Genomic DNA, 24,919 nt, shown 5'->3' on the forward strand with positions numbered 1-24,919 from the left:
CAGGCAGGTTCCTCCCCTGGAGGTTATTGCCAAATTCCTCTTTGCTGCTGGGGGATTTTTGGCTCTTCCTGCTTTGCAGACCTCTGGAATAAAAAAAAAAATAGTATAATATAATTAATATAATATAATACAACATAATATAATATAATATAATATAATATAATATAATACAACATAATATAATATAATATAATACAACATGATATAATATAATATAATATAATATAATATAATATAATATAATATTATATATATAATAGAATATTCTATTATAATGTCATATAATATAAATAATATAAAATAATATAATACAACATAATATAATATAATATAATATAATATAATATAATAATATAATATAATAAACAATATAACGTAATATAACAATGTAATATAACATAACAATATAATACAATACAATATAACACAATATTACATAACATAATATAATACCACATAATACACTATAATATAAAATAATAATATAAAATAATAATATAAAATAATAATATAAAATAATAATATAAAATAATAATATAAAATAATAATATAAAATGATAATATAAAATGATAATATAAAATGATAATATAAAATAATAATATGAAATAATAATATGAAATAATATGAAATAATAATATAAAATGATAATATAAAATGATAATATAAAATAATAACAACCTCAAAATGAGAATTCCTGAATTCCTTCACCTTTCCCAGCTGGTCAGGAGGGAAAACTCGAGGGAAAAACGAGGATCTGCTGCTCCTGCTGGTGGCAGAGCAAAGAGGGGCCTGGAGAGGTCTGACAGCAGCAGAGGGACAGGTTGGGATGTGATCCATGAAAAACAGAATATTCCTGGAGTTTGGGCACTGGGAATGGAGCTGGGAATGGTTTGGAGAATTGGGAATGAACTGGGAATGAACTGGGAATGAACTGGGAATGGTTTGGAGCACTGGGAATGAACTGGGAATGAACTGGGAATGAACTGGGAATGGTTTGGAGCACTGGGAATGAACTGGGAATGAACTGGGAATGAACTGGGAATGGTTTGGAGCACTGGGAATGAACTGGGAATGAACTGGGAATGAACTGGGAATGAACTGGGAAGGGTTTGGAGCACTGGGAATAAACTGGGAATGAACTGGAGAACTGGGAATGGAGCTGGGAATGGTTTGGAGAACTGGGAATGAACCTGGAATGGTTTGGAGTGATGGGAATGGAACTGGGAATGAACTGAACTGGGAATGGTTTGGAGCACTGGGAATTGAACTGGGAATGGTTTGAAGAACTGGGAATTTAATTGGGAATGGTTTGGAGCACTGGGAATGGTTTGGAGCACTGGGAGTTGAACTGGGAATGGTTTGGAGCACTGGGAATGGAGATGGGAGTGAACTGGGAATGGTTTGGAGAATTGGGAATTGAACTGGGAATGGTTTGGAGCACTGGGAATGAACTGGGAATGAACTGGGAATGGTTTGGAGCACTGGGAATGAACTGGGAATGAACTGGGAATGAACTGGGAATGGTTTGGAGCACTGGGAATGAACTGGGAATGAACTGGGAATGAACTGGGAATGAACTGGGAAGGGTTTGGAGCACTGGGAATAAACTGGGAATGAACTGGAGAACTGGGAATGGAGCTGGGAATGGTTTGGAGAACTGGGAATGAACCTGGAATGGTTTGGAGTGATGGGAATGGAACTGGGAATGAACTGAACTGGGAATGGTTTGGAGCACTGGGAATTGAACTGGGAATGGTTTGAAGAACTGGGAATTTAATTGGGAATGGTTTGGAGCACTGGGAATGGTTTGGAGCACTGGGAGTTGAACTGGGAATGGTTTGGAGCACTGGGAATGGAGATGGGAGTGAACTGGGAATGGTTTGGAGAATTGGGAATTGAACTGGGAATGGTTTGGAGCACTGGGAATGAACTGGGAATGAACTGGGAATGGTTTGGAGCACTGGGAATGAACTGGGAATGAACTGGGAATGAACTGGGAATGGTTTGGAGCACTGGGAATGAACTGGGAATGAACTGGGAATGAACTGGGAATGAACTGGGAATGCTTTGGAGCTCCAGGAGCAGCTGAGGGAGTTGGAATGTTGCTCCTGGAGAAAATGGGATCAGGGGGACCTGGTGGCTCTGCTGGCAGGAGGGGACAGCTGGGGGGACAGCCAGGAGGGGACAGCCAGGGGGACAGCTGTGCTCCAGGGGACAGGAGGGGACAGGAGGGGACAGGAGGGGACATCCAGGGGGGACAGCTGTGCTCCAGGGGACAGGAGGGGACAGCCAGGGGGGACAGCTGTGCTCCAGGGGACAGGAGGGGACAGCTGGGGACAGCTGTGCTCCAGGGGACAGGAGGAGCAGGAAGAGCCTCAGGATGTCCCAGGGAGGGTCAGCTGGACATCAGCAGGAATTTCCTCATGGAAAGGATATTCCCTGGACAACAGCCCTGCTCCACCCCTGGAAGTGTCCAAAATCCTGGGATGTGGCACTTGGGGACATTGGTTAGTGCTGGATGTGGCACTTGGGGACATTGGTTAGTGCTGGATGTGGCACCTGGGGACATTGGTTCGTGCTGGATGTCACTGCTGGGCTGGCAGTTGGAATTGTGAACCTTAAAGGTCTTTTCCAGCCTCAACAATTCCACGATTCTAAACCAGAAGCTTGGAGCAATTAGCAGGTTAATTAAGATTTTTCTCGCTGTGGCACCTCCATGGCATTCCTTCCTTTCCCCTCCCCAGCCAGGACAGCAACTCCAGAGAGGATCTGCATCCCTCCCAAAATAAACTTTTCCTCGGTGTTTCATCCCCGAGGATGGGGTCTGCCATTTCTGTCAGCCTCAGTCCTTGCAAGGATTCAGTTTTTCCCCTTTTTCCTCCCATTTTCCTATTTTCTATTAGATTTTCCTCTTTGAGGATGGGATCAGCCAGGCCCTGTGTCAGCCTCAATCCTTGCAAGGATTCAATTTCTCCTCTTTTTTTTTCTCCCATTTTCCTATTTTCTGTTAGATTTACTGCTTTGAGGATGGGATCAGCCATTTCTGTCAGCCTCAGTCCTTGCAATGATTCAATTCTTCCCCTTTTTCCTCCCATTTTCCTATTTTCTGTTAAATTTTCCTCTTTGAGGATGGGATCAGCCAGGCCCTGTGTCAGTCTCAGTCCTTGCAAGGATTCAATTCTTCCCCTTTGCCCTCACATTTTCCTATTTTCTGTTAGATTTTTCTCCTTGAGGATGGGATCAGCCCAACCCTGTGTCAGCCTCAGACCTTGCAAGGATTCAGTTTTTTTTCCTTTTTCCTCCCATTTTCCTATTTTCTGTTAAATTTTCCTCTTTGAGGATGGGATCAGCCATTTGTGTCAGCCTCAATCCTTGCAAGGATTCAATTCCCCCTCTTTTTTTCCTTTCCATTTTCCTATTTTCTGTTAAATTTTTCTCTTTGAGGATGGGATCAGCCAGGCCCTGTGTCAGCCTCAGTCCTTGCAAGGATTCAGTTTTTCCCCTTTTTCCTCCAATTTTCCTATTTTCTGTTAATTTTTTCTCTTTGACAGTGGGATCAGCCAGGCCCTGTCAGCCTCAGTCCTTGCAAGGATTCCATTCCTCCGCTTTTTTTTCCTTTCCATTTTCCTATTTTCTGTTAAATTTTTCTCCTTGAGGATGGGATCAGCCAGGCCCTGTGTCAGCCTCAGACCTTGCAAAGATTCAATTCCTCCCCTTTTTTCCCCCTCCCATTTTCCTGTTTTCTGTTAAATTTTCCTCTTTTCCCCCTTTTCTTTTCCCTCCTGCTGGGTCTCACCCCTCTCCCTCCACAGATCCAATATAAACCACAAAACAACAACAAGAAAACAAGATTTGGGGAAAAATCCTGTTCACCTCCCCAGCGGATCCAACCAGAACATTGGGAACACAAACCAGAACATTGGGAACACAAACCAGAACATTGGGAACACAAACCAGAACATTGGGAACACAAACCAGAACACTGGGAACACAAACCAGAACACTGGGAACACAAACCAGAACATTGGGAACACAAACCAGAACATTGGGAACACAAACCAGAACATTGGGAACACAAACCAGAACACTGGGAACACAAACCCATCCCAAGGAAAAGGCTAAGATCAGGAGGCAGAGCAGCCCTGGCTGCCATCCCTGCTCCAGTGGGTGATTATTCCCGTTTTCCTGACAGGTTCCCATCTGGCTGGGGCTGGCTGCTGCATCCTAAAGAGCAGGAGGAAGGGGAAGCAGGGATTCCAGGCCGAGCTGTGCATGGTTTGGGATGCTCAGGGATGCTGAGGAATGTTTGTCTGCAGAGCAGGGAGGAGGGAAAAGCAGAGGGAATGTTTGGAGGGAAGGAGGAGCAGGCTGGGAAAGGCAGAGGGCAGAGCTTGGGGTGGGATTTGGGGAGGGGAGGGTGGAGGGTGGGACAGGAATATGGGGCAGAGCTGGGTCTGCATCCACCTGGATCTGCATCCACCTGGATCATCTGCATCCACCTGGGTCATCTGTATCCACCTGGATCTGTATCCACCTGGATCTGCATCCACCTGGGTCATCTGCATCCACCTGGATCATCTGCATCCACCTGGATCATCTGTATCCACCTCATCCCTGCCCTGCCTCTCCCACATTCCCTCCTTCCCAAGGTTCATCTGAAGGCAGAGAGCAGGAGATGAGCCTCTGGATTTGGCCTCTGGAATCTTCCAAAGAGCCTTGGAGAATTCCCTGGGCTCCTCCTGGGATTCTGCCTCAGGAATCTTCCAAACCACCTTGGTTCCCCCTGGGCTCCTCCTGCCTCTTCTACACCCACATTCCCTCCATCCCAAGGTTTAGATCCTTCATCTGGGACGCTGGATTTGGCCTCTGGAATCTTCCAAACAACCTCAGAGAGGTCCCTGGGCTCCTCCTGCCTCTTCCAGTCCCACATTCTCTCCATCCCAAGGTTCATCTGAAGGCAGGGAACAGGAGTTGTGCCTCTGGATTGTGCTTCTGGAATCTTCCAAATCACCCTGGAGAGCTCCCCGAGTTCCTCCTGCCTCTTCTATTCCCACATTCCCTCCATCCCAAGGTTTAGGGCCTTTAGGCCAGGGAGCAGGAGATTTGCTTCTGGAATCTTCCAAACCACTTTGGCTCCCCTTGGGCTTCTCCTGCTTCTTCAATTCCCCTATTCTCTCTATCCCAAGGTTTAGATCCTTCATCTGGGACTCTGGATTTGGCCTCTGGAATCTTCCAAACAACCTCAGAGAGATTCCTGGGCTCCTCCTACCTCTTCTATTCCCACATTCCCTCCTTCCCAAGGTTCATCTGAAGGCAGGGAGCAGGAGTTGAGCCTCTGGATTTGGCCTCTGGAATCTTCCAAACCACCCTTGAGAGCTCCCTGAGTTCCTCCTGCTTCTTCTATTCCCACATTCCCTCCATCCCAAGGTTTAGGGCTTTTAGGGCAGGGAGCAGGAGATAGACCTCTGGATTGGGTCTCTGGAATTTCCCAAACCACCTTGGCTCTCCTTGGGCTTCTCCTGCCTCTTCCACTCCTGCATTTCCTCCTTCCCAAGGTTTAGATCCTTCATCTGGGTCTTTGGATTCTGCCTCTGGAATCTTCCAAAGAGCCTTGGAGAACTCCCTGGGCTCCTCCTGGGATTCTGCCTCTGGCATTTTCCAAACCACCTTGGCTCCCCCTGGGCTCCTCATGCCTCAGTGGTTGGCTGAGGCAAACACCTCCTTCCCGAATTCTGGGATTGATCCCACTCCAAGGGTTTTAAAATCCATGGAAGTGACGCCTGGTGGAAGGGCAGAGTGCTGTGAGTTCTCCTCAGCCACCAGCAGGGACCAAAATGGGGTGGGAAAGGCAGGAAAAGGACAATTTCCAGCATTAAATCCACTCCTGCCCCACACAGCAGGCTCTGGTCCCAGGGGGAATGGGGACAGCTGGAAATTCTGATTATTAGGGAAGATCCTGCTGTGGTTTCCTGCAGCCCCAGGGTCCAGCAGGGAGGTTTGGGGTGCAGAGGGGACAGGGAAGAGGCAGAATTCCTGAGGATGGGATCAGCCTCGATCCCTGTGTCAGCCCCAGACCTTGCAAGGATTAATTTTCTCACCTTTTCTCCTCCATTTTCCTATTTTCTGTTAGATTTTCCTCTTTGAGGATAGGATCAGCCATTTCTGTCAGCCTCAGACCTTGCAAGGATTCAATTCTTCTTTTCTCCCCCATTTTCCTATTTTCTGTAAGATTTTCCTCTTTGAGGATGGGATCTGCCATTTCTGTCAGCCTCAGACCTTGCAAGGATTCAATTCTCCTTTTCTTCCTCATTTTCCTATTTTCTGTTAAATTTTCTTCTTTTCCCCCTTTCTTTTCACTCCTCCTGCTGGGTCTCACCCCTCTCCCTGCACAGATCCAATATAAAAGGCAAAATAATACCAATAAAATAAGATTTGGGGTAAAATCCTGCTCAGCCTCCCAGCGGATCCAACCAGGATTTTGGGAACACAAATCCCTGCCCCTTCCCCATCCTCTGCCAGTCCCTAAAAACAACCATCTGAGAGGAATATGGTGCTTTTATCGAGAGAATTCCTCACGCAGGATGACAGGAAACTGCGCCTGAATTCCCCGTGCTGGATGAGTCAACAATTCCCACTAATCATTTCCTTTTATCATTCTGTAACAAGCCCGAATCTGCTTTTTTTTAGGGATAAATTAAAGGCTGCAGCTCCTCAATAACGCTCGAGAAGGAGGAACTGTTCGGCAAAGGAGGAAAAATTTGATTTAGAGAGATTAAGGAGGAGAAATTTACTGCCTAAAATGGCAGAGCAGGGGCACAGATAAGACTTGGAGCATTATGGTTTTCTTCTGCAGATGTTGTTGTTTTTTATTGTTACTGCCATTTATTATTATTATTTTTGTTATTATTATTGTTGTTATTCTTGTTCTTATTATAATTATTATTGTTATTATTATTTCCATTTTCCACTTTTTATTTTCCACTGCTTATAGCACAATAAAGGATTCTTTTCGGGCCCAGTGGTGCAAATTTTCCTGCATTTTCTTTCAGCCCCCAACCACCTTTGGTGTTTCCTTTTAATGCCCCAAGAAACCACAAAACTCCATCATTTTTCTGCCTGGTGCTCAGCAGTTTTCTGTTCCCATCTTGCCCTGGAGGTGCTCAGGGAATATCCGAGGAGGTGAAAAATGAATATCCTAAAATAAAGGTGATAAAGGCACTTTAAAAAGTCACCAAAAAAGGCAATTTTTGGGGGGGAGTGAACCCAAAATTTGGGTTGGTTTTGGCAGAGCTGAATTAAATAAATGTGACAGCCAAGCCAAGGCCACTCGTGCTCAGAACAAACCACGAACCCAACCCTCGGGAATTTGGGAAAAAACTCAATTTTGTGCTTTTTTTCCCCTCCCCTCAGCCCCGTCCCCAACCAGTGACCGGATTACACCTAAAAACCCCAAACCCATCAGTGACTCACTGCGGACAAACACCAGCTAATGGTTTTATTCCACCGCGACGCAATTAAAGCGCAGAGCCCATTACCGCTAATTATCCCAATCACTGCGGGGTTTGTGCAGGACCAGCTCTGGGTGAGAAACCGCAGGAAATCCTGAAAATCCTCTCAGGCTGTCCCAAAAAAATCTGTCCCAGGATACTGCAGACACCCCGGTTTAGTTTATTTTTTTTCCCCCTGATGGAATCTGGTGGTTTCTGGAAAGAGGAATATTGGGGTAAATGAATAATTTTATATTCTCTGGGTTGGTTTTGGGGTGGATTTGTTGGGTTTTGGGGTGGATTTGCTGGTTTTTGGGGTGGATTTGTTGGTTTTTGGGGTGGATTTGTTGGGTTTTGGGGTGGATTTGCTGGTTTTTGGGGTGGATTTGTTGGTTTTTGGGGTGGATTTGTTGGTTTTTGGGGTGGATTTGTTGGTTTTTTGGGGTGGATTTGCTGGTTTTGGGGTGGATTTGTTGGGTTTTGGGGTGGATTTGTTGGTTTTTTGGGGTGGATTTGTTGGGTTTTGGGGTGGATTTGCTGGTTTTTGGGGTGGATTTGTTGGTTTTTTGGGGTGGATTTGCTGGTTTTGGGGTGGATTTGCTGGTTTTGGGGTGGATTTGCTGGTTTTGGGGTGGATTTGTTGGTTTTGGGGTGGATTTGTTGGTTTTTGGGGTGGATTTGCTGGTTTTTGGGGTGGATTTGTTGGGTTTTGGGGTGGATTTGTTGGTTTTTGGGGTGGATTTGTTGGTTTTTGGGGTGGATTTGCTGGTTTTGGGGTGGATTTGTTGGTTTTTGGGGTGGATTTGCTGGTTTTGGGGTGGATTTGCTGGTTTTGGGGTGGATTTGCTGGTTTTTGGGGTGGATTTGCTGGTTTTGGGGTGGATTTGCTGGTTTTGGGGTGGATTTGTTGGTTTTGGGGTGGATTTGTTGGTTTTTTGGGGTGGATTTGCTGGTTTTGGGGTGGATTTGTTGGTTTTGGAGTGGATTTGCTGGTTTTGGGGTGGATTTGTTGGTTTTTTGGGGTGGATTTGCTGGTTTTGGGGTGGATTTGTAGGTTTTTGGGGTGGATTTGTTGGGTTTTGGGGTGGATTTGTTGGTTTTTAGGGTGGATTTGCTGGTTTTGGGGTGGTTTTGTTGGTTTTTTGGGGTGGATTTGTGGAGGCAGGACAGAATTCCATGGAGAGATTCAATCCAGTCCTGGATCCCAGGTGGAAAAAAACAGGAGCAGCATCGCTTCAGGCTCTGCCTGCTTAGCTCCAAGGCACATTATTTTTATTTTTTTTTTGCACCTTTGTCTAATTTAACTTTTCGGCAAAAATATCGCAGTCGGGGTGACGTCATGATGTTGTTAATTTAAGGAACTGTTCTCAGACGATGCCTTTTCCTTCTATTTGAGGATGATTTTTTGCTTTGTTTCTATTTCCAGTTTCGCTGAGGAATAAAGTCACAAGGAGGGGAAATAAAAAAATTAAAAAATAAAAAAAAAGGCACCAGAAAACCAACCCCAAGAACGAAACCAAAACAAACAACTGCCTTTAGGGAAAAAAAAAAAAAAAATACTGGGGAAAAAAATTCCTTGGAAGCAGCTGCAGGGCTCTGCTGCCATCGTATGGGAGCTGCTTTTGGAGCAGCAAGGAAACCTCTCCCGGGAGGTTCAGTGCTGTCCCGGGAGAAATCTGCAGTTGTTCCGAGTCAGACACTTCCAGAGCAGAATTTATGGAAATAAATGGTTATTTTAGAGGCGGTGGTGGTGGGCAGGAAGGTGCTGCTCTGACAGAGACACCTCGGTGTGGTTTTTCTGAGGTCGCAGCACATGGAATGGCAGCAGAGATCGGGGATTCCTCAGAGAATTCCAGAATTCTGGAATGGTTCGGGTTGGAAGGACCTTAAATGGCATCCAGTGCCACCCCTGCCGTGGCAGGGACACTTCCACTGTCCCAGGGTGCTCCAGGTCATGTCCAGTCTGGCCTGGGATGCTGCCAGGGATCCAGGGGCACCACAGCTTCTCTGGGCAGGATGAGCTGGAGATGAAGGTTGGAGATGAAGGTTGGAGATGAAGGTTGGGGATGAAGGTTGGGGATGAAGGTTGGGGATGAAGGTTGGAGATCAGATTGGAGATCAGGGTTGGAGATCAGGGCTGGAGATGAAGGTCGGAAATGAAGGTTGGAAATGAAGGTTGGAGATGAAGGCTGGAGATCAGATTGGAGATCAGGGTTGGAGATCAGGGCTGGAGATGAAGGTTGGGGATGAAGTCTGGAGATGAAGGTTGGGGATGAAGGTGGGACATGACAGTTGGAGACGAAGGCTGGAGATCAGGTTGGAGATGAAGATGGGAGATGAAGGATGAAGATCAGGATTGGAGATAAATGTTGCAGATGTAGGATGAAGATCGGGGTTGGAGATGAAGGCTGGAGATGAAAGATGAAGATCAGGGCTGGAGATGAGATTGGAGATAAAGGTTAGAGATGAAGGGTGAAGATCAGGGTTGCAGATAAAGGTTACAAATGAAAGATGAAGATCAGGGCTGGAGATCAGGGTTGGAGATCAGGTTGGAGATGAAGGCTGGGGATGAAGGATGAAGATCAGAGTTGCAGATGAAGGTTGCAAATGAAGGATGAAGATCAGGGCTGGAGATGAAGGTTGGAGACGAAGGTTGGAGATCAGGGTTGGGATGGGTTTGCTGGCTCTGCGCTCAGGCAGGTGACAGTGCAGGATTTGGGGTTTTAGGTCCATCATAGGCTGGGGGTTCAGGGCAGGTATTTAACAGAGACCTACAGCTCTGCAGGTGCCCAGAGTGATGCTCCTGCGGGATCACACCTGGGGGACCATCACTGAAGTACCCCACACCCACAGCACCCCACACCTACAGCACCCCATACCTACAGCACCCCATACAGCTGTGGGACCATCGCTGAGGTACCCCACACCCACAGCACCCCACACACCTGAGCTACCCCACACCTACAGCACCCCACACACCTGTGGCACCCCATACCCCACTGGCATCCCACACCTATGGCATCCCATCCTTGCTGTACCCCACATTCCTGGTATCCCACACCTGTGACACCCACACCTGCCATACCCCACACACCTATGGTACCCCACATCTGTGGGACCATCCCTGAGGTACCCCACACCCACAGCACCCCACACCTACAGCACCCCACACACCTGTGGGACCATTGCTGAGGTACCCCACACCTGCCGTACCCCACACACCTATGGTACCCCACATCTGTGGGACCATCGCTGAGGTACCCCACACCTACACCACCCCACACACCTGTGGTACCCCACACCTACAGCACCCCACACACCTGGGGAACCATCGCTGAGGTACCCCACACCCACAGCACCCCACACACCTGTGGTACCCCACACCTACAGCACCCCACACCTACAGAACCCCAAACACCTGTGGGACAATCGCTGAGGTACCCCACACCCACAGCACCCCACACACCTGAGGTACCCCACACCTACAGTACCCCACACACCTGTGGGACCATCACAGGTACCCCACACCTACAGCACCCCACACCTATGGCATCCCATCCTTGCTGTGCCCCACACCTGGGGCCCCCCACATCTGTGGTACCCGACACATTTGTGGCACCCCACATCTGCCGTACCCCACACATCTGCTGTACCCCACACACCTGTGGCACCCCACATCTGTGGCACCCCACACCTGTAGGATCCCACACCTGCCATACCCCACACATCTGTGGCACCCCACACCTGTAGGACCCCACACCTGCTGGACCCCACACCTGCCATACCACGCCTGCTGGACCCCACACCTGCCGTACCCCACACACCTGAAGGACCCCACAGACCTGTGGCACTCTACACGTGTAGGACCCACACACCTGCCCCACTACACCACACCCCGGCCCACCCCTCATCCGCGGGCACTGTCCAGCGCTGGCCTGAGGGCACCAGGTCACCCCTGGCACCCCCGATGTCCCCTCGCCCCACCGGACCCTCCCTCCAGCGCGAATCCCCACCGTCGTTGATTATTCATGAGGGGGCGTGGCAACACACGCTTCAGTAATAGCGTATTTACATATTCATGAGGGGGCGGGGAAAGCAGCGCGAGCGGCTCGCGCGCCTCCCCCCCCGCCCCCCCCGCGCGCGCTCTGCAAGGGCGAAAAGGCGGGAAAAGTCGTTATTGCCCAAAATTCGCATAAATCCGCCTAAAAAAGGGGCGGATAACACCAAGGAAACGCTAAAAGGACACGCCTTTGTTGTCTGTAATCATTTCCTCCCTCTGCGGCCACGCTGACAACTAGCAAACCGAAACTGACGCTGTTGGTTTTTAATATTTGCCAACATCTCCACTCCCGGCTGAGGCCTCAAAACACAGCTGTGCTGCTGTACACACCCACCAGAACCCCTTCTAACCCCAACAGGTAGCAACACCTGACGGAAATAAAGCTGAAAGGGTTGAATTTTAATGATAATAATTTAAAAATGGGGGTTTGGGGTTTATTTTCCCCTCAGGGATGCGGGATTTGGTGACTCCACACCCTCACTCCACGCTGCTCCCTCAGAACTCCCTGTGAGCGCCCGGCGGGGTGTTTGTGGAGAGGGGGCTTCCCTGAGGTAAAAAAACGGCTGGAAAAGTGTTTTATGTGAGTACCATCAACTGGGAAACATCCTTCATTGATTTTATGTAGGTTTTGGGGTGCGGGACCCCCGTTTCAGCCCTTTAGCCCCGAATTTTGGGAGGTTTTGGGGAGAGCGGCCATGGCGGTGAACACAGCTTGGCCCAGCCTTTGGCCTAAAGGTCATAGCCTGGCTAAATCTGACCCAAAAACACGGGTAAAAGGCCAAAAATAACCGGTTCCATCAAATATTGAGGCCTGAGGAGCAAATCCAGGCTGAAATGAGGGGAAATGAGGCCATTTTTAGGGTCTTTTCCCTCTGTGGGGAGCCAGCCCCTCACAGCACAACCCGGCCGCCCTCAGCGACAGGGCCAGGAGCCCTCAGCTCTGATTTATACTCTATTTGTCTCCAGTTTAGGTGGTTTGGGGACCAATTTGCACCATCAATCTGACACAGAGCCTTTATCATAAATAAAAATACTTTTAAAAAAGAAATTTAAAAGGATCAAGGTTATTGAGGTAACTCCATGGGTGCGCTTGGTGCTCTAAGGTTTGTCATCCCCCGCTTAGATTTGTACTTTAAAATCATTATTTTATTTTATCCTATTTTTTTATTCTCCTTCTAAAAACTCTATCCTACTTTATTTTATTTTTAGATGACAAAGGAAAAGAGAAAAATCGGGAAAAACAAACCCAAACCCCCATTGAGTTAATATTCGAAGCCACCGGCTTCATGCTCGTGGTGATGAGGAAGGGAAAGGGAAACATCCCGAACCAATCTCCAAAGTAAACATCCCTCCTTGCAATAAATGTTTGCCAAATGCTAACACAGGGCTCCGAGAAATATCAGGACCGAAGTGCATCCATTAGCAGGAGTTTAGCGACTGCTTAAGGGCAACAAGGGTGGAAGTTGATGCTTTCTGCCTTGTAAACAAATTAGTTTATAGCGACAAATAAGATGACCCTTCTTAGCTAATATTATGAGGTTAGCTCGTTAAATATTTAACGTTTACCTTTCAATTTCCAGTGTGGATTAAGCAGTTCTCCAAACACTGGTGTCCCAGCAGCAGATGGAGATGCACAGTCCATTGCCCTGCTCTGGCTCAACTCCCTAAGAAATAAAAAAAAAAACCACTTTAAGTCAAAGAAGAAGCAAATGAGAGCTTTCAGGAAATGGTTTAAAGCTCGCTGTTTGCACTAATTTTTATTTACATTAATTTTATCTAGCTCTGCTCTGCGTTAAAACACCGATAATCAATTGAGCTTCAACCAGGTTGGACAGAAAGAGGCAAATATTAGAAAAATACTTCCCAAAAACCTCGCTGGTGGCAAAGTGTTTTTCCTTCCACAACTGGAGGCCCAAGGTAAGATTTTTAAACACCCACTGAAAGATCCCACAAATCCCCACAGCCCAGTCCTGCTACAGACAGAAAGGAGAGTGGGAAGAGAAGAAAGTATCATAGGATTGTAACTTTATTTCTAAAGTCAGAAATATGAACCAGATTTGGCCAAGTTCAGTGGACCCTGGTTATAAACAGGGAATGAGCTCTTTTGTATGTTGTCCACAGGGAATTTATATGGAATCCACAATTCTGCATGTAAAATAGAAGATAATAATTTTTAATGTAACTTGACCCATAGGTGATTTTTCTTAAAGGTGTTTTGTGAATTTTCCCCCCTAAAACCCTGAGGAAAAGCTCATTTTAGCAGCAGTTCCATTTGCCCACAAGCCCTGTGAAAGTTTTCAGCTGCTTTAGCGAGCCAGAAATATCCCAAAGCTAAACTAAAAACGCTCCCAGCGAAGTAAAAAATTCCTTAAATGTACAATTCCAACTCTCCCCAGAGCCGGCCAGACCCACTTTTCCCAAAATTCTCCAATTCCTCAGCACAGACAGAGCCTCCATTGTGGCCGTGGCCATTTCCCCTCCGTGGAATGTCAGAGAGTCTGGCTGGAGCGATTTTGTAATAAACAGGGAGGATGTTTGGAGCTCGCTGTCTGTAATTTTGTAAATTTTTAATCTCGGGGAACAATGGGGTCTATTCTCCGGGAGAATTTCCCGCTGCTGGTGGCTGGGATGTTGCAGTGCAGCTTGGAGCAGCTCCAGGGATGTTCCAGCCAGCGCTGCCAGCTCCTGGCATTATCCTGCAGCACTCCTTGGCAATCCCCCCGGAGCCTCAGCTGCTGGAATCCAGGAATAGTGTGAAAAATCTCAGTTAGAACATCAATTTAAGACGCAGCGAGTCCCTGGCTCCCAGTGTTGCCTGACATTGTGAAGTGTGGCTGTACTAGGGACTCACAACCCAGAAGGTAAATCAAATAATCCGATTTATTGGTTCTTTCAAAGCTCGTTTTCAGCCCCTTTGTGGTTTTGGAGAAGCCTGAGACGCTGACATTTTCACGGGGCAATACTGTAGCATTTATTTTTATCTCACACATATAGTAATTATATTAAATTAAGCCTTGCATCAAGCCGGTGCTGAAGGAAAAAAATGTTTTGAAGCATCACTGTGGTGCTTTTAATCTTTGCTTTCGTCCTACACAAGCACCAGTATCAGCAATTATCACTCTAAAGGAACAGTGATGATCCTTTCAATAACAGCCCTATAACTTCGGTGTTCTGTTGAATAATTAGTGTGACAAATTAAAACCATGTTGTTAATTACTGCAGCTTGTACCCTCGCGTGTAATTCCTCAAGAATTCCCTTCCCCTCACTCTCTGTGTCTCCCTTCAAGGATGTGCCCCCAGCGCTTTTGTCTTTTCCTCCTCCATTCCCCCAGACGTTATTTATCCATTTCAGCACATTAAATCATTAGCTCGAACACATTTTATCCTTTCTGTGCTAAAAGTTATTCAGCGAACATTGCACGAAATCCAAACCACTTATCCTACGCACAGACAAGATTTTTCACACTCTGCCTCCAAGGAATTCATTTCCACTCAGCCTCCTTTTGCTTATAGCATTTTCCTCCTCGGAAAATCCGACTTTAATTTTGATTTTTGGTTTTTTCCCCCCAGGTTAAATTGATGGGAACACCGAAATAATGACCTCGAGTGCAGGGAGCAGCTGCCCCTCGATCCCCAGGCAGAAACCGAGGAGGAGCAGCCGCCGCTCCTGCCACGCCCTGGGCAGGGAACCCCAGGCTCTGTCAGCGCTGGGGGATTTCCAGACCTTTCCCTTGGAGATATTTCAGATGGTGTTAAATTATCTCTCAGGTGAGGACCTGACCAGAAACCTCAATATCTGAAAATTACCATCCTTTTTTTTTCTCCATTTATGACATGAATTTTTTTTTTTCAATTACGAAATTATCTTTTTTTCCATTTTTTCATTATTTCAAATGTTTTCGGTTTAGGTTTGCTTTTTATTTTTTTAGTCATTTTATGGGACTTTAATTCTGAACGTTCAGCTTTTAAGCATGAGAAAACTGACCAAAATTCCAGTGATAGTTACCATCTATCTGAAGCTGGCTTTACCTATCAAAAGTGAAAATTATTCCTCAGATCCGTCCCTTTCTAATTACCCCAATTCACCAGCGAAGCAGATCAACCCTAATTAATTCCTGTTTTATTTATAAACCTCATTTCTCGGCCCGGTTTTGAAGTCAGGAGCAGTTATTGACTCGTGATCAGCATTTCCCCCTCGCAGCAGGGATTTAGGAGTATCCTGGGCTTTGCTTTTCCAGTGAAGGACATCAGCATGCTGAGCATGGTGTCCAAAGCCATCGGCAGCCGCCTGATTAATTACATCTCCACCTCGTCAGGGACTCGGCGGCTGCTGCTGCAGGACTTCCACAGCCCGCAGCTCCCGGCGAGGACAGCAGAAACCTCCATCCTGGAGCACTACCGATCCCTAGGTGAGAACAAAACTCGCTGAAAAGCTTTCGCCTCGCGTGGGAGTTAACAGGGAAACGCTGCTTTCGCGGCCCAAAATCCTCCGTGCAGCTCCCTCGGAACGAGGAGCCAAACGAGCCCTCCCAGCGCTGAGGAATTGCTTGAAATCGTTCCAAAACCTCTGAGTTATGGAAAAAAAAACTAAAAAAACACGATGTATGTCCTGCCTCCTCTGGGTGATCCTCCTGCAGGAGGAGGTGTTCCCAAATTCGCTCTGTCTGCAGCCCAGCGCTGGGAAGCGCGGCGGGAAGCGAGGCTCCCAGGCCCCGGGCAGGGCTGGAATGTGGCTGCTCCGCCCGAGGCTCTCCCTTCGGAGCGACTCGCATTCCTCAGGCTGGGAAATTCGGCTCGAGTTAAACCCAGACTAACTCCGGAGTGACCAACACTGCCTGCCCTGCTCGTTCTTAAAGCACGTTGGTTCTGATTCGCTCTACATCGGTCTGTCAGAGCAGGAAATTGAATTAAAACATCGTTTGGTCCGTATTTACTGTCCCCTGTCTGGTAAAAAACTGTGTGTCTGACAGAAAAATAAATGCCAGGGTTGGATGGAGAATTGTAAACCTGAATTGAACTTAAAACATTAAATAGAGGCATTAAAGACATTAAATAACGACATGAAAGACATTAAATAAAGAGATTGAAAGCATTAAATAAAGGCATTAAAGACATTAAATAAAGGCATTAAAACATTAAATCACACAAGGTGAAGTAAAGCTGTTAAAATAATTTAGAACCAAAACCTATTGTAAGCAGACCATGGATGTTTTGAGGTATCTTAAAATACCTTTCTAAAATTAATCTCAGCATTCCCTCTTTAAAGTGAAGCCTGAAACCTTGTAATCCTTTAAAAAAAAATCAGAATTAGTTTGGGCTTTGCAGTAATCTCACCCAAAATGGCACCTGCTTATTTAAATGTAGGTGTGAATCCATCCCTGCAGGAGCTGTGGGAGTAAAACACAACCTACTAAAAATACAAAATCATTGGCTGTGTCTGGGTCACAGTGGGAGGCTCAGGGGACATTTCTGCTAGGGCAGGCTGCAAAATCAATATTTACATTGCAGCAGGAAAAGCTGCAGCCAGAAAATGCCTTTTGCTCAACCCTTTTTTTTTTCACTGCACACAGTTTTTCCCTCCCCTTGGCTCCATCCCGGGGTGTAGCTAAGCTGTCCTAACAGCTGTTCCTCGGGGAGTGCTCTCCAAAGTCTGATCCAGTCAATAAAAAATGGACTTGGCTGAGCTCTGGAGCAGAGCCGAGGCTGATGAATAAATTATGGCTGTCAGGCAGGAATGCTGACACGCTGCTGAGGAAGGGAAGAGTCACTTCAGAACCACGGCAAATTCACAGAGTACTTTCTGACCTTGGGAAAAAAAAAGAGTATTTTTAGGATTTTTTTTTTCCTGGAGAAAAGTTTCCTTTTTTTAATTTTTTTCCTACTTTCCCCATGGGAAATGACAAGCTTTTCTGTGGATTCCTTGATTAATTAACAAGCAGTGTATATATATTTCATTCTGGTGAAAGGTTTTGAGTGCAAGCTGTTAACCCAGTTTTTATCAGGAGCGTAGAAAAAAAATTCTCCTCAACAACCAGCTGTTCCACAGGATAATGAGCTCCAGACTCTGACATCCCAAACATGCCATCCCAGGCCTGGATAGGAAAATAAATTTCCCCCTCTGCAGAGAATATTTTCTTTTCTAAACCACGTGGCTATCCAGAAAAAAAAAACCTGGGGATGATGTAAGGGGAAAACCAGCTTTCCCCGGGGTGCTTTTAGGAGAGGTGCAACAAGTGAACACTTATTTCTAATATTTCTGAACAGCTGTAATCCCCAAACCGATTCAGTCATTTCAATCCAAGTGTGAGTAACAGGGGCTTTAAACAACACCATCAACAAGTCACAGTGGATGCAGGGAGCTGGAAAAACGGGAAATCTTTTCCTTTGGGATTTTCCTTTGTGTGTGTTTGACCTTCCACCGCAGGGCTGCTGCTCAAGAGGTGCACCCTGCTGCTGCCCACCAGGGAAAGGCTCAAGTATGTGCACAAGGTGCTCTCAGGGGTAAGTCCATCTCCCTCCCAGCAGCATTTCTCACCGTGCTTTGTACTCACAACGCCATTTCCATTAGGTCATTTCTCCTTGAGTTGTCACCGGTGACAGGACGAGAGGACACAGCCTTGAGCTGTGCCAGGGTTGGACATTGGGACATTGGGAAAGATTTTTCACAGGAAGAGTGGTTGGGCATTGGAATGGGCTGCCCAGCATGTCCCTGAGTGGTTTAAAAAACACTTTTGTGGGGTTTTTTGTTTGTGGGAACCCTCCCTGAAGGTGTTTAAAAACACTTTTGTGAGTTTTTTTTTGTCTGTGGCAACACTCTGCCATGGTTTAGGTGATAAGGTGGTGTGAGGTTGGACTTGATGATCATCATAGGTTGGACTTGGTGATCTCAAAGGTCTTTTCCAACCTAGTTCATTCTGTGATTCTTAGCTGGAGTTTCTCACCACTGCAATAATCAATTTATTGATTTGGAATCACCTCTATAATATCAATACCAAACTCCAGAGGCTGTTCCACTGAGATCTCACCTTCCCAGCCTGGTGGTTCTCAGCTCCTCATCACCTCCTGGGCTACTAAAAACTTTGCACAGCCCTTCATGGAAATTTTCCTCCCTGAAAACAAGGCTTTTCTCCCCAAAACCCTTTTATAAACCCACAGTTTTGCCCCAAAGTAGATCCCATAACTCATTTCAATAACTCATAACTCATTTCCACCACATTCCCATAACTCACCCAAGGAGGGGAGGGAATCCTTGTGAACCTCTCTATCATGAGGAACACAACAAACACAGAGAATTTTCAATCACAACAATTAATTTCTGCCCGATTCGGGTTTGCCCTTGCAGGTTTCCTGTTTCAGACTGAATGGCTGTGCCAGTCCTCTGCACTGCTTGGGGTTACAGTGCTATGGGGTGTTCTTACAGGTACAGTATCTCCATGGGCAGAAGGCAAGTATCACAAAGAGAAAAGAAAATGAGGCGTTTTTCAAAAATAATCTGCGTTTTGCAAGGTTTTTAGAAGGCTGAGCTGCTGTTGGGGTGTGGGAGGGGTGGTGTTTATTCACACAGCTCCTGAGCTTTCTTCCTGGTGCTGCAAGTTGCTGATTTGACTCCTGGGAATGCCTTGGCCTGGATTTCACTCCCAACCAGTCTGGATTTTGATGAGCAATTTATTGCCTGAGAAGACATGGGAGAGTTTTGGAGCTCCAGGTTTTCACAGGTCAAGAGCAGAGGTGCTTTAGTTTCACAGGAAATGCCTCCACACCTCAGAGGCCACAACAGTTTTGTTGGCAACTTTAAATGACTGTAAAACAAAATAAAAATTAAAATCCCTTCTTAGAAGAATAGAAAATCGCTGCTGGGACATTTTGTAGCAAACACCTTCCACACAGGAGTACACAAATCAGATCCCGGAACACTCTCAGCGGTTTTTGATTCTGGGAGGCATTAGGCTAATCAATGCCTGCTTTCTGATGCTTCCAATTGCGTTAGAAAGCTGATTTTCTCCCCAATTTCAGTACCAAGAGCTTCAGCACCACCTGAGGCAGGCAATGGGTTCCCTCCTCAGGTATCACCCTTCCCTCCCTGCCCTGGGAACCTACAGGACAAAATTTATCTGCCGTGAGCGCTGGCATTGTGAAACAAATCCCTCCTCAACCTCCTCCTTCTCACCCCGTTTTCCCTCCTTTCAGATGCTGACAGCAGGCTGGGATGAGCTCGAGTGCCACCGGGTGTTTAACTTCCTCTGGGAGCTGAGCAACTTAGCCCGGAAAGTGCAGACAGTCGTCAGCAGCAAACCAGGTAAACCGGAGCAGCCAGAGGTCCCAAAAAGCAAACTGGGCAGGAAATGGCTCTTGGTGGCTGCAAGTGAAATGTGAGTGGAGGTGAGAGTGGTTTGGCTCAGCTCAGCTTGGGTTCCTGACTCTCCTGGGTGTTCTGTGGGCAACCTGCAGTGAGTTCTGGGCCTTCATCTCGATGGATACAGATATTTTCACCAAAAGCTAAATGGTTTTGTCTCTGGCACGTCCTGCAGGGAAGAGAGTTGTCTTGAGAGGCCTTTAGAGATTTTTTAAATCATTCCGTTATCAATACTTAACATAAATTGTGTCTCTACACCAACAGTAACATGGATTGGAATGTTTGGAATAACATTGGAATGTTTCCTCCTGTACACCAGTGAAATCCATGGGAAAGGAGCCCATTCAGAATGAAAATAATTCAGTCAAAAGTGAGGTTTAACATTTCTGAGCCCCAACACCGATGGGACAAACCTCTCAAGAAATTCTCCCAGTGCCCAGCAGAGAACAGGGGATTCCTGGGGATTCACCCACAGCCACATCCCCCTTCCTCCTCTGGCCAAACCCCAGAAACACAAACCCACAGCTGAGAGCCTTGTGAGCATCCCAGGGGTGATGCACAGATCCCAGCAGCTGAATTAGGGCAAAGCACCAAAACCAAACTCTGGGAGTAGGAGATGAACGTTTTGAACACTCTGACAGTGTGAAGCCAGTGAAGCCATTGCACTGCCTGGGAAAAAAATTGTTCTGCCCAAGCAGACATCACTAACTAAAATAAATAAATTATATATATATATATATATATATATATATATATATATATATATGTAGAAAATTGTTCTGCCCAAGCAGACATCACTAACCAAAATAAAATTATATATATATATATGTATGAAAAATTGTTCTATTCAAGCAGACATCACTAACTAAAAATAAATAAATTATATATATATGTATGAAAATTGTTCTGCTCAAGCAGACACCACTAACTAAAACAAATAAATTATATATATACACACACATACATTCCATTGCCTGGGAAAAAAATAGTTCTGTTCAAGCAGACATCACTAACTAAAAAAAAAAAAAAAAAAAAATATATATATATATACACATATTTAAGTTACAAGTTACAATTCAAGTGAAGAAGTCACACCTCTCTTCACCTATTGTCCCCTGCTTGGGGTAAACTTAAATCCATCTCAAATAAGTCCCCATTCCCCTGAAGGAAAACACATTCCCTCTCTTTATTATTATTAATAACAACCATTATTAATAACACATTCAAACACATTTCCTCCCTCATAAACACGCTTGAATATCCTTGGGCAGTGCTGAGCAAATCCCATTTTCCCCTCCCATGCAGCAGGGATGATCTGTAGGGCAGCAGGGATGATCTGTGGGGCAGCAGGGATGATCTGTGGGGCAGCAGGGATGATCTGTGGGGCAGCAGGGATGACCCACGGAGCAGCCAGAGGATGACCTGTGGGGCAGCAGGGATGACCTCTAGGGCAGCAGGGATGATTTGTAGGAGAGCAGGATGACCTCTAGGGCAGCAGGATGACCTGTAGGGCAGCAGGGATGACCCATGGGGTAGCAGGATAATCTGTGGGGCAGCAGGATGATCTATGGGGCAGCAGGGATGACCCATGGGGCAGCAGGCTCGCTGATCCCATGCCATCCCCACCCTGTTCCCCAGGCAGCGCCCGCAAGCTGGAGCTGCGGATCCGCCTGTTCTGCCGCGCGGTGCTGCTCACGCCCTGCAGCCACCGCAGCGACTCCGCCTTCTGGCTCACGCGGATCCTCAAGCCCTGGCCCATGGTCAACCAGGCCCGCCTGCTCTACATCATCTTCGGGCCCGTGTCCTCCCTCGATGGTGAGCACAGCCCCTCGGGGCTGAGGTGTGGGCTGTGGGAAGGGATTTTCTGGCAGGAAACCCCCAAAATATGGTTGAAGAGAACTTAAAGCCATCCAGTCCCACCCCTGCCATGGGACACTTTCCCTATCCCAACCAGAGCAGCACTGTGTTGGTGTGAAGCCATTGAAGCCATTGCATTGCCTGGGAAAAAATTGTTCTGTTCAGGCAGACATCAGTAACTAAAATAAATTATATATATATGTACACACACATATATTTAAGTTACAATTCAAGCGAAGAAGTCACACCTCTCTTCACCTATTGTCCCCTGCTTGGGGTAGACTTATCCCAAGAAAAAAGAACAATTATTTTCCCAGGCAATGCAATGGCTTCACACCAACAGAGCTGCTCCAATCCCTGTCCAACCCAGCCCTGGACAATTCCAGGGATCCACAGCTTCTCTGGGAAATCCATTCCAGTCCCTCCCCACCCTCACAGCAGGGAATTTCTTCCTAAAATCCCATCTCAACCTGCCCTCTGTCAGTTTGAAACCTTTGAAGCCATTGCATTGCCTGGGAAAAATTGTTCTGTTCGAGCAGACATCACTAACATACAGAAAATAAATCACTAACATACAGAAAATAAATAAATTATATATCTATATCCATGTCTATACACACACACACAAGTTACAATTCAAAAGTTACAATTCAAGAGAAGAAATTAAATGACACCTCTGTTCCTCTGCTCTCCCCTCCTTGGGGTAGACTTAGCTCAAACCCATCTCAAAGAAACCCCCATTTCCCTGAAGGAAAACACATTTCCTCACTTAATTATTAAACTTGGGTTTCTCTAAGTTTGGCTCATGCTGCAACCCCCACTGTTCCTGCTAAAACGACAGATGGAAAACAATCCCAAAGCCTCAGCTGTGTCACCTGAATTCCCCTCCTCTGCCTCTGCTGTGAGGCTCAGTTTAGCAACCTCCTTGCTTTAAAAAAAAAATGTCACTTAATAGCAGTTGTGATTGATATATCGCTCAGGACACGTGGTCTGGCAGAAAATGATAGAAGGACCAACAGATGAGACCAGTCTGAAGGGTTTAGCTGATGCAATTAAGCTGCTGTATGGTACAGAAGCTAGAGAATGGACAGCAGATGATGTTATCAGTCTGGTGGATGAGCTGTCAGGTGTGTTTTTGCCTTCCTCGTTAATCCATGGGATTATCTCTCCTCACGTCCTCCAAATTCCAGCTGGGAGTTCATCCCAAGCACCTGGGTGCTGCAAAACTGCTCACAGTAGCTGTGACTTGATTGGAAAAGTCCTCACACTGGGAAGAGAGAAAAATCCAGTGTCCTTTACCCATCCAGGCTGTTTTCCCCGTGGAGAAATGCTTTAAGAACCCATGCAGGCCTTCAAAACTCAAACAGCTCCTTGAATTATTAAGGGAACATTGTCCAAACCCGGTGCTCATTCAGGCAGAATTCTCCTGAACGGTGTGAACAGCCACACTCAGAGTTTGGGGATTATTTGTACAACTTCATTGCTCTCTTTTTGTTCTGACCTGACTCAAATCCTCTCTCTTTTCCATGACAAAGTGGTTCCCCAGGAGTGGCTGATGGAGAACAGCGCTCGGCTCCTCCTGCTGAGTGGCAACAGCATCTGCTTCACAGTGATGGCCAGCAAAGCTGTGAATGGCAGAGCTGTGGAGCTGGCCAGGCTCATGGTCTTCATGGCTCTGGTGAGTAGAGCTCAGCAGAACCTCTCTGCCCCACGTTTGCTGTCTCACACTGGGAAATTCCCCCAGCTGCTCCAACACCAGCAATGAGCCCAGCCAGGAGCTGGGTGCTCTGCCAGCCTCCCTGTCCAGCACATCCCTGGGAGCTGGTGAGCCTTGAGGAGAAGCACCACCAGCAGAAGGTTCAGAAGTCCCTTTGTGCCACCAAGAACAACCTCAGGGTCCTTGTCACAACCCCTGATTTTCCAGACCATGGCACAGCCATTGCAGAGCCAGCAGTGAAGGCTAAGATTTGATCTTCCACCATAAAGTGAGTTTTTAACCTTTCCTTTGCCCTCTAGGTGTGTGAGAAGGACCTGTACTGCATGGACTGGGCAGTGAAGATGATGCAGAAGGTGTGCAAGGTTTTCAGCACTCCCTGGGAGAGGAACAACTTCCTGCAGTGTCTGGAGAACACCTTTGCTCACATCCTGATGGACATGCTGCAGGCAGTGCTGGCTGGTAAGGCTGTCCCTGTGGGGCTGGAGCCACATCCAGCCTGGCCTGGGACACTTCCAGGCATCCAGGAAGCAACAAAAATAACCAATCCAGTGTCATCATTGGGAAGAAATATTTATTTTAAATTCCTTCTCTTGCTAAGGGGTTGCTGATGAATCCAACAGTGTTTTGAAACCTCTCCCACTGGAAAGCTGAGCACGAGGGTCTGAGCTGGCACCAGGGTCACCCTGCTCAGCTGGGACAGATTCCTGTCCTGACACACAATTGTCCCTGTCTGTCTCTGGCCAGGCTGGGGAAGGAATTTGGGAGTTTTCCTGCTGTGTTCCTCCCCAGCTGTGCTGCCATCAGGCCGAGCAGAAATCCCAGCACACACCTCAGGCTGCTGCTTGCCTGGGGAAGATTTACCTCCAGGGATTAACTGGGCAAAGCCTCGTGTTTCACCCCTCATTTCCTGTGATTTCTGTGCCCTGGCAGGGGAGCACGAGGAGGAGGATGGCAACTTCCTGAACCTTTTCCACCTGGTGAATGCCCAGGCCAACTTCCACAAGGAAATCCTCTACCTGGCCATGGGGAGCAGCAGCAGCACCACCTGAGCCTCACGGACCTCACCTCTATTCCTGCTGGATTTCTCTTTCTTTTCCTTTGAGCTTTTGCCAAGAAGTGCCCAATTATTTCTTAAATCCCAGTGGATTTAGGTGGAATTCCCCCGTGGAAGTGGCAGAAGCTGGGACAACCCCTGAGTGAGCCCATGGAGGTTTTGGATGCTCCACAGCAGAATTCCATGTGTTCTACCCCTCCAAGGAGGAGAGCTGAGGCCTCTGCTTTGGGAACACAGACTGAGTTCTTTTCCCACTGCTCCTGTTTGCACACACAATAAAAACGACGTGGTTTCCATGGTTGATGTGCAGACACCAACTGAAGCTTGTGTTGTCTCAGCCCAGAACCCAAAACATTCTGATCTCTGAAATTTGTTTTCTCTTGGGAGTCG

General features: G+C 46.9%; 1 protein-coding gene and 3 long non-coding RNA genes across 17 annotated transcripts in view; 3 read left to right on the plus strand and 1 right to left on the minus strand.

Moving 5' to 3' along the window:
* Positions 1-24,919, plus strand: part of LOC146426662 (uncharacterized) — a 117,029-nt gene that overhangs the window by 5,596 nt on the left and 86,514 nt on the right. The window lies entirely within an intron of this gene.
* LOC146426663 (uncharacterized) lies at positions 22-16,950 on the minus strand. Its single transcript, XR_014846166.1, has 3 exons — positions 16,883-16,950; positions 13,115-13,212; positions 22-83 (listed from the first exon to the last, which is right to left on the minus strand). It is a non-coding gene; the product is annotated as an uncharacterized LOC146426663 (long non-coding RNA).
* LOC146426664 (uncharacterized) lies at positions 4,461-6,904 on the plus strand. The gene is made up of 2 exons (XR_014846167.1): positions 4,461-5,072; positions 5,188-6,904. It is a non-coding gene; the product is annotated as an uncharacterized LOC146426664 (long non-coding RNA).
* FBXO47 (F-box protein 47) lies at positions 11,778-24,599 on the plus strand. Of its 6 annotated transcripts, none has more exons than XM_085039851.1 (12): positions 11,778-11,906; positions 13,329-13,465; positions 15,119-15,316; positions 15,787-15,957; positions 17,973-18,049; positions 18,891-18,968; positions 19,736-19,844; positions 21,540-21,716; positions 22,739-22,885; positions 23,294-23,436; positions 23,775-23,934; positions 24,406-24,597. In XM_085039851.1, the coding sequence occupies exons 3-12, from the start codon at positions 15,145-15,147 to the stop codon at positions 24,522-24,524; spliced, it is 1,353 nt and encodes a 450-aa protein (XP_084895977.1). In that variant the 5' UTR covers positions 11,778-11,906; positions 13,329-13,465; positions 15,119-15,144; the 3' UTR covers positions 24,525-24,597. The 6 variants fall into 6 exon arrangements, with proteins under 6 accessions (XP_084895977.1, XP_084895976.1, XP_084895978.1 ...); XM_085039850.1 differs by having other exon boundaries at positions 13,375-13,465; XM_085039852.1 differs by lacking the exon at positions 11,778-11,906 and adding an exon at positions 11,928-12,128 and having other exon boundaries at positions 15,865-15,957; positions 24,406-24,598.

This window comes from Lichenostomus cassidix, chromosome 27 (genome assembly GCF_008360975.1).
Source record: "Lichenostomus cassidix isolate B80296 chromosome 27, HeHo_3.0, whole genome shotgun sequence".
Lineage (NCBI taxonomy): Eukaryota > Metazoa > Chordata > Aves > Passeriformes > Meliphagidae > Lichenostomus > Lichenostomus cassidix.

Coding starts and splice junctions, on each gene's coding strand:
- FBXO47 (XM_085039851.1), top strand. CDS start 15,145: ATGACCTCGAGTGCAGGGAGCAGCTGCCCCTCGATCCCCAGGCAGAAA. Junction 15,958..17,972: donor GGAGCACTACCGATCCCTAG/GTGAGAACAAAA, acceptor CTTCCACCGCAG/GGCTGCTGCTCAAGAGGTGC. Junction 18,969..19,735: donor GCTATGGGGTGTTCTTACAG/GTACAGTATCTC, acceptor CCCTCCTTTCAG/ATGCTGACAGCAGGCTGGGA.